The sequence below is a fragment of the Metarhizium robertsii genome (assembly GCF_000187425.2).
Source record: "Metarhizium robertsii ARSEF 23 chromosome Unknown MAA_Scf_8, whole genome shotgun sequence".
Taxonomy (NCBI): domain Eukaryota; kingdom Fungi; phylum Ascomycota; class Sordariomycetes; order Hypocreales; family Clavicipitaceae; genus Metarhizium; species Metarhizium robertsii.
Window position 1 is genome coordinate 260218 of NW_011942226.1, and position 8513 is coordinate 268730.

General features: G+C 48.3%; 2 protein-coding genes across 2 annotated transcripts; both read right to left on the bottom strand.

The window, feature by feature from the left end:
* Positions 1–450: 450 nt before the first annotated feature.
* Positions 451–2249, bottom strand: MAA_00910 (uncharacterized protein; the record flags this gene model as incomplete). The annotated part of the gene is made up of 2 exons (XM_007818908.1): positions 451–1641; positions 1743–2249. 2 exons carry the CDS (start codon positions 2247–2249, stop codon positions 451–453), a joined length of 1698 nt encoding a protein of 565 aa, XP_007817099.1.
* Positions 2250–5168: 2919 nt separating this feature from the next.
* On the bottom strand, positions 5169–7014 carry MAA_00911 (Cytochrome P450 CYP58T2; the record flags this gene model as incomplete). The annotated part of the gene is made up of 4 exons (XM_007818909.2): positions 5169–5309; positions 5360–6216; positions 6394–6550; positions 6916–7014. 4 exons carry the CDS (start codon positions 7012–7014, stop codon positions 5169–5171), a joined length of 1254 nt encoding a protein of 417 aa, XP_007817100.2.
* Between the last annotated feature and the right edge of the window lie 1499 nt (positions 7015–8513).

Here is an 8513-nt window from a genome sequence, read left to right on the forward strand (position 1 = left end):
AATTCGTTACGTTATAACAAGAACATAACAAAGGCGCGAAAAAAGCTTTCCAACCAGGCTGTCCCCAATTGCAATGAAGCGCTGCCACAATGCGGTAGGACACACTACTTCTCAGCACCTGTCATAGTCTATGGCTTTGTAACAGCTGCCATCGGTACACGCGTCCGTGAGATGTATTTTGGTCAGGTTTCGGTGCGCAGGACTTCTCGGGACCTTTATTACTCACTTTAGTCACAAAAAAAAAAAAAAAAATCGCTGGCCGTCACCTGACTCATTGAGAGCTTCGGCAGCATATGCCCACATAGCATTTAATACTCGCACTATGTACTGAACCCCCTCATTATATGGAATGCAACTGAGCACTAGTTAGATGCATTTTTTAACCCAATTATTAGTATCTAGCTCCTACATAAACTGACCGCATACGCATGTGGCACTCCGTTTAAGGCCTCAGCGGGTGGAAACGACTCCATATGTCAGAATGATGGCAACAATGGTGTGATAGGCAATGTACGACAGACTCATGCTCAGACGCCCATACGCGATAGCGAACCTGTACACCTCCTTAGGGATACGCCATCCGGTGCTAGTGTCGGCGCGGCTACTGGTACAGAGAAGTTCGCCCACCTGCCTGAAAAGATCATCTGATTTCTCATCAAACTCACGGCCCCATCCAGACGTCTTGTCATGTTCGAGCAGCTGAACGTTCCACAAGTTGTCGATGTCACATACTAGTTCCCCGAGCTTGTTCTGAACACCCAGGGCCCTCTTGACCTGCTCACGGTTCTCACTTTGGTCGATTCCATCAAGACTTTTCTCGATCATGTCGAAGTATCCGTCGTAGAATTCATTGTGGGGAGACTCAGGAAGCGAATCCTGATTGAGAGCTCTGTAGAGAGCTTGAATGGGCAGTTCATTGAGGCCAGCCTTGGTCATTTGCTCCTTGGCAAGCCGGTAAGTCTCTCGAGTCCAGTCCCAGAACTCGGGATATTTGTCGGTGTATGCCTCTATGATTTCAAAGATACGGCGATGTCGAGCCCGACAGAAACTGTAGGCGGGGGATGTTGCGGCAATGCGACCGTCCTCGCGGTTTTCTAGCCTAGCGCGCTTGTGACCGCGGAACAGCTCACACAGCATGCCAGAAAACACGGTGGACATGGTCTTTACCGATTTCTCTATTGACCAGCTGTTTGGATACAATAAACGGAGCAAGTTACGAGTCTCACCGGTCAAAATGTCCGTGTGAAGATCCATAACATCGTTCGGGACAGCCGACCCAATGAGGGAGTCCATGCCTTCTTTGTCGAAAAAGGCAGCGCCATCACTGCACATGTAGGCAGACCCGATAGTATCGAACCCACGAACGGCCATGAGGAGGTAAGGATCCAAATCAGTTCTGATATGCGACGCCTGCGGAGTAGTAAATTCTTTGGAGGTCTCCGCCTGGTCCATGGCACTGAAGTACGCAAGGGAGAAGCGCCAGAACGATCGGTCCTGCCCGGAAAACTTGCCATCCAGATCGACAACAGCCTTTCGCGCAAGCTTTTCAAACTTTTTGAATCGATCGCTGTAGGCATTCTTGCCCTTTGCCCAGTCGACTCCAGTCAGAGCAGAGTAGACATAGTTCCCCGAGACGACTCTCTTTCGAGGCCAAACGATTGGCACATCATAAGATAGAACGGAAACTGGGAGATGATTGGCGGGTCGCAGTCAAGCCCGGTGAGCAGTTTGCCCCAAGGTACAAAATGGTCGTCTCCAGCAACGTGCGAAGAGTGATACTCGTCACGAACGTCGACACAACTGGGACTCTTGTCTGCGGCAAGCAAGATCTCGCCACCAACTTCCAGGGTGATTTGGTAAATCACTTCGGTGAGAATGAGGTTGTGGAGCCCATTGCTTTGCATTCTCTCTTTTCCAAAGGCTTCGTGGAGCTCTGCAGAGAACCGCCTCACGAGGTCAGTGGCGGCTTCGGAAGGCTGATAATTGATGAAGGCATCAACGACCCAGCTCGCGAGTGGAGACGTGAATGGGTATCTCCCAACTCTGCGGCCAAGTTCAGGACTTATCCGAGGGTCGTGAACTGTCTTTTCTCTCTTGCCCCAGTTGCGGCTGCTGAAGGCTTCTTGGCCATCGATGTCCTCGTGGCAGCTGTCGGCAACAGAGGGGCGCAGACCACTGGATTTCAAGCAGTTGTAGGCATTGCCCGTGTATCTCATCGCCCGTGCGTTAATAGTACTGCTTGAAGCCATTTTTTCTTGTTCTTGGTAGCCACTGATGTGAAAATGCAAATTTGAATCCACGGTGACTCGATTGGGGCCGGCAGCCGAATTAGATTGTTTAGAGGACCGTCTTAGTGTCGTCTTGCAAGTGCTTGAGCGACCTCTGGCTGTATTAATGTCGATTTGAACGCCAGAGTCTCGGCGGATCATGTCTGGGATTCATCGCGTAGCGTGAAATATAGTCTCTTCATCATCTCTGTCGCATCTTTGTCTTACGGGAACCATTGTATATGTGGTGAAGGCAGTTCGCAGGCGATGAAAATTCCAGGTATAGGGTAGCTAAGCGGGTTGACCGAGGCTCGACTTGATCGAATCAAAATTGAATAGGAAAGCGATTGGGAACCACAGACTCATTGTGATCTCCGGATCCCGAAGATACCCTTAGCCTTAGAAGGTGGTTTGACACATGATTCCTCCCGTCGTTCGCGTACGTCGTGTAGTCTTCGTACTGCATGGGTTAGACTCTCAGCTGCACTAGGTCGGTGCTTACGCCAGCAAAATTATGATAACGTCGGTGAATCACATGCTGGAATCCTTTCAGGAGATAGTTCGTGCGCCATTCAAGACGTGGCCAGCATTGGTCACGGTTCTCACAAGATATTTTGCCAGTTTATGGAGCAATCAGGAAGGTACTTTTGGAACCAGCCACGGTCGTTACCGAAAAGACCAAGAAGCCCCACAAAATATTATGCCACTAGTCACCGGCCTGTTTGGTGACTCCGTGTTTCATTTCAAGCTTCCCCCTCCACCTCATAAATCTGAGGACTACTTTGACCGGTTCGGTGACTTGACAATTTCAAAGAGCCCCACAAAATAATTTGGTTTGCTCGACATTCGAGTGTTATGTTGTCGGATAATGCCTCTGTAGACTGAAGTCGCAGAGCTTGGTGTAATTGCTGGATGTCACAGCGTCGGCTATCATGACTAAACTTAGCCGAAAGTTAAATTCGGACGAAAGGAAGTTTTTTTGGTATTAAAAAGAGAGCTGCAGACGGAGTCTGCAGCACCAGGAACAACAAGAATAATGATTTTATGAACAAGCTTAGTTAACAATGAATCTCATAATGTGACATATGTATCATGGCTTCAGATTTGATGCCCACAAAACAATGTACATAGCAACATATGGCGATGGCTGGGCGGTTTACTAAATAACCACCGTGGCAGCTATCAGATGATATCACGGTTTGGTTTAGGCTCGTTACCGTAAGAGCTTCGCGAATAATTTCAATGCCCTCCGTAACAGTTCTGAAGCATTCAACCTCAAGTTGCTCATAACATCCATCTGCTGGGCCTCGAAACCGCTTCGTTTGGCGGAGAGGTCTGGTTTCCAGGTTTTGTGTTCTCTACATGACGGGTATTGATCTGGCTCCCGTTTGCAACATAACGGTTGGCACTGTTTGTATTGCGCGAGAGAGGGTGATGGGCGCTTTCCTCATAGATGCAGAGGAAGGGACTTTTTTACGTGTCGTATTTGGCCAACTATAGCTGTCCAAAGCTGATGAAGAGAACGATCGGAGACAGACTTTCATGGAGCAGGCGTTTTCCGCATCGAGAGCGGACTATAGCGACTTGTTTGACGATGTGCAACGGGATGGGTCGTGGTGGATTCCACGTAAGAGCGTGGAAGAATGTCGAGTACTATGGTCGCACGCTGAGGACTGGTTTGTATTTATAACCAAACGATTGAATATGCACATTTCAAGGTAAGTACAGATCATGTACATGGGATTCTGGGTAGCTGTGACTGAAACCTGATCTTCTGACCTTCTGACCGTCTTGCAGGGTGACTATCATTCGTAGACAAGGTACTAGTCCTCATGATGTCGCTGCTGAATCGTGGCAAGAGAATTTGGAGTCTAGAGGGGCAGGTGTGTCCAGGTAATGGAATTTTGGTCCTGGGAGCCGCCAGAACCTCTTGAATTTACCTGGGGATTTATGAATGGCACTAGGCCATCATCAGAAAGGAATATTGGGATCTTGATCTTGTTGATTCAGCCAAAGATTCACACCTGCGGAGATGAGATTCAGATGAAGGTCTTTGAAGTGCCGTGGACAGCTGTAAGTGCAAGTGAATGAGCGAAATTTGACCTTTAGACCCTATTATTGTTTTATAACGGCATGTACTGTACTAAAGGAAGACCTGTTGCAATTGGCGCCAAGTCCCCTACGGTAAAGTGTGGTATGTAAGTAACTAATTGCTATTATATAGCAAAACGCGACATCCACCGACTCCATGCTGCATGATCGTACTCCGTAGCACAAGGACAACGCTGACGATAGACCACCTGACCATGATATGATCCAACATTTTCAATTGTATACATCACAGGGAGTTAATCACTTTGGTGGACTGTTTGAACCTCAAGCTTGGTCTTTGATAACGTGATTCGACTGCATGACTGCAGACTCTGTTTCTGGCTAGATTGGGGTGATAGTGATACTATACAATACAGAGCTACAATTTAAGGATTTTGGCTCGTACGCCGCCGGTACCAACGTAAGGTTGAGGTATGAAGCAGTCACGGGCTGGCAATATGTCCATATCGGTACTGACAAATTTAAAGTCATATCGAGTGACCAGCCGTGCTGCGGCCAGCTTCAGTTCTGCAAGGGCAAGACTGGGTATCTTCTTAGCGCGTATTCGGGTGTAATTGTGTTATATGTGGTCGGGATGGGAGATTGCTCACTTTTGACCCACACATCGCCGAGTCCCCCGAGAGAACGACACCATATGCTTTCTAAGAGGACTTGGCCCTCCAAGCCAACGATCAGGCGAAAACTTCGAGGGGTCGGGGAATATCGTTCCGTCCGTATGGACGAAGTAGTTGGTCGAACTGAGAGGAGTCTGTATTCTCATCAGCTTGCCAAGCATGTTTGGTCGCTTGCTCAACGCTGAGCAGCACTCACGCCGGGAGGAATCACCCTGTCACCATATTGAATCGGCTCTTGGGCAACACGGGTTAAGCGGCCGAGGGCGTCATAATTAAGCCTCAATGCTTCAGTGACCGCTGCATCCTTCACAACTTTCTGTCAGCGCGTGGAACCTGTGCAAACATGTCGTGTTCTGCGTAACTTACTAGATATGCTCGCTTGTCTATCCAACTGAGCAGGGAAGGTCTTGAACCACCACGAGGCATGTCGTTGAGATCCTGTCTCAAGTTTTCAAGAATTTCCTTGTCCTGCGTCACGTACCAGATGAGTAGTGTCAACGTCCATGATATTGTCTCGCTCCCCTCACCCGTGAGCGATTTGCCCTCGTCAACCAGCCGCTGAAAGGATTTCTCGCTGTCAGGCAAGTCACTGGTTAGCAATCTCGAAAAGACTGACGTAACCTCGGTCTGATTCTCCGTTTTTGACGTCGCCATCCAAGTCTCAACTCTCCTGCGCACAATGCTCTCCCAGTTCAGAATGGTGGCGAAACCTCTGCTGATCCTCCCCAATACCCAGAACGGGATGCGCCGCACAAAGCCAACCAACCAGGGGAATTGTCGAACAAAGGCACCGGTTTCGACAGCACTTAAAAGTATCCGCTTGAAATCCTTCCGGAAGTCGTCTTCTGTGAGGCAGTCGTAGCACTCGCCAAACGTGTACTGGGTGATAATGTCATTTGCAAGAGCAAAAAAGGCGGCATCGATACGCACTTCTTCCCCGGTTTGGGCCATCTTTTCGAAACGACTGCATAGACGTCTCGCTTTGTTCACTAATAGATTCTCGATTTCGTAGATTACCTTCTTCGAGAACGATAAGTTTAAAGCCTGCCGTCGAATGTGGTGGTGCTCATGCGGGCACGTAGCGAAAGCCCCGGTGGGAACATCGGGGAAGACAACCCACTGGTCGTACTTGTCACGCCTCTTTGAGGCCGGCGCGTAGATTTCGTCGTAGAAACTTGCATCGAGGATGTGAACTTCTTTGGGGTTGATGCGGACTATAGGGCCTACGTTGGGGGCGGATCAGTTGCATTGTTGAGAGTGCAAATGCGACCAAAGCTATCTCTTTTCCTCCAGGTCACTTTTGGGGACCCATTTCAATCAAAAATCGGAATGAAAGAGATATTATGGACCCATTTCAATCAAAAATCGGTATGAAATGAAGAGATATTTCAAATATTTACCATATTTATCATGCATGCGCTTCATCTCCCTATAAAACTGCCCACCCTTGACTGCGTCGTAGTAGAACGCATACCAGCTAGTAGCTGCGGCGAATTTGGGGCCCGGGAAACCGGCCAGGGGGTGGAAGAAAGACGGCGGATAATTATTGCAATATAACTAAAAATGAAATACGCGTTGACTAGGAGAATGGTGGTATTTGTGAGCGCCATGGATAGCGATTGCCTGAGTAATATTCAGCGATGACAAGAGTGCGCGAGGGTTCCTCGAGTTGTCTGAAGTATTGCGCATATCGGACTGACACATATAAAGTGCAGGACTTTCGCCGGCTGTCGCTTCTACTGGTCAAATATAAATATTTCGAGGGTGTTAGAGAGGAGGACTCACTAGTTGAACACTACCGAGCGGGTGAGGTCCCAGGTGCTGGGATGGCCTCGGTGGGGTGGTTGGTTGTGATGCCAGGCTATCTGCTAGTCGGGAAGCGGTGTGAGGTCACTTATGGCCAGGAAACAATGATGACTTACTTGGTGGCTGCTGGGGATACGGGTGTGCCTGGGGGTGTATGCCTTTTTCTCCCCATGTTCATGCTGTTGGAGGTGTGCACAGAAATGCCTTGGTGCCATTGGTGACGAACCTGGCAGTTGGTGAGCATACAAAGTCTGGACATGAGGCCGCAAGTCTTACTATTGAAGGGGATTCGTAGCAAGGTTCAGATATTTTAGTCCTTGGCAGTCAATTGTAACACCCCAAGGCTTCTGTCACAGCACCATCACGACTTGTCTAAGACACTCACATGAGCACAGACCATTAGCGCACCATAAAGCTGTAGTCTAGATAGCTTCCTCTTCCCTCCTCCTTAAGGCACAACTACGTTACTACTAGCACCTTAGATTCGCCCCGTGATAGCTTCTACTGTTGGGACCAACCAATTGTAACACCCCAAGGCTTCTACTGTTGGGACCAAAATCGCTGCAGAAATCTGGTGTTGAGCAGTACTGATAGCTACCGGACCACTTCAGTTACGAAGGCGAGCATGGGAATTATTTCTCGAATTCTCGTCGTCATTATAGTACAATTATCATTATTCCATCAGGTTGATTTGTTGACCTGCGCGGAGAGTTAACAATCTCGACCCCGGGCTGACCAGACCCCGGACGGGTTGTCCCACGTTACTTGTTGATCAGTTGAGACGAGGCTTGCTCGTTTCGTCCTTCGGTGAGTCTGGATATTTGTGGTTATTGTAGGCTTAGTTTGAATGAAATCTGTTATTGGTTATACATACTTCTCTGCCTGCATATCATATTGCATGTCACTCGTACATACACTCGTACATACACTTGTGCAGGATGTGGAATTCAGGTTCTTATTAGCCACGTCCCCGATGTGAAAATTATTAAAAGGAGTCTGAAATATTTAAATAAAAAAGGCCGTGAAATTGTTCGAAATTTTCGGAGATTACCAAGCTCGTTCGGGAAGAACACTTAGTTACAAGCCTAATTTAAGTCTTGAACTATTCAGGTTTGACTACGAGTCGGAAATAACACATGCTTGTAACTGTCTTTGCGAGGGTTCCTTTCCCCGTAAAATGTGAGCATAAATTGAACTTATTCTGATTGATATGCGGAAATGCTTTTGTTCGACGCCCTTTGTTTTCTCAGTATAACGGGCATGGCCGCAGCCTCCATAGCAGAGGTGGAGGGTCGAAATAGCGATGACTTTAAGGGAGAAATGATGGCTGCACATAACTTCTTCCGTGATCAACATGGCGCTAGGCCGCTGGTTTGGAACAAATATCTTGCGCAGAAGGCCCAAAACTGGGCTAATACATGTAATTGGTCACACGATGTACTTTTCTTTCCCGGGGTCATCTCCCCTGCATGCCCCTCATCACAAAATCTAAAATATACTAACTACTTCCTACAGAGTGCAGGCGAGAACCTCGTCGGAAGCACTGGCTTCACAAACTGGGGCGCCTTGGTCAACATGTGGGGGTCTGAGCGAACAAAATACAACTGGGGCAAGCCAGGCTTCCCAGTGAACACTGGTCACTTCACACAGGTGGTGTGGAAGAACTCCATGTCCTTGGGCTGTGGGTGGAATACAGGGTGGTCATCAATTCCAT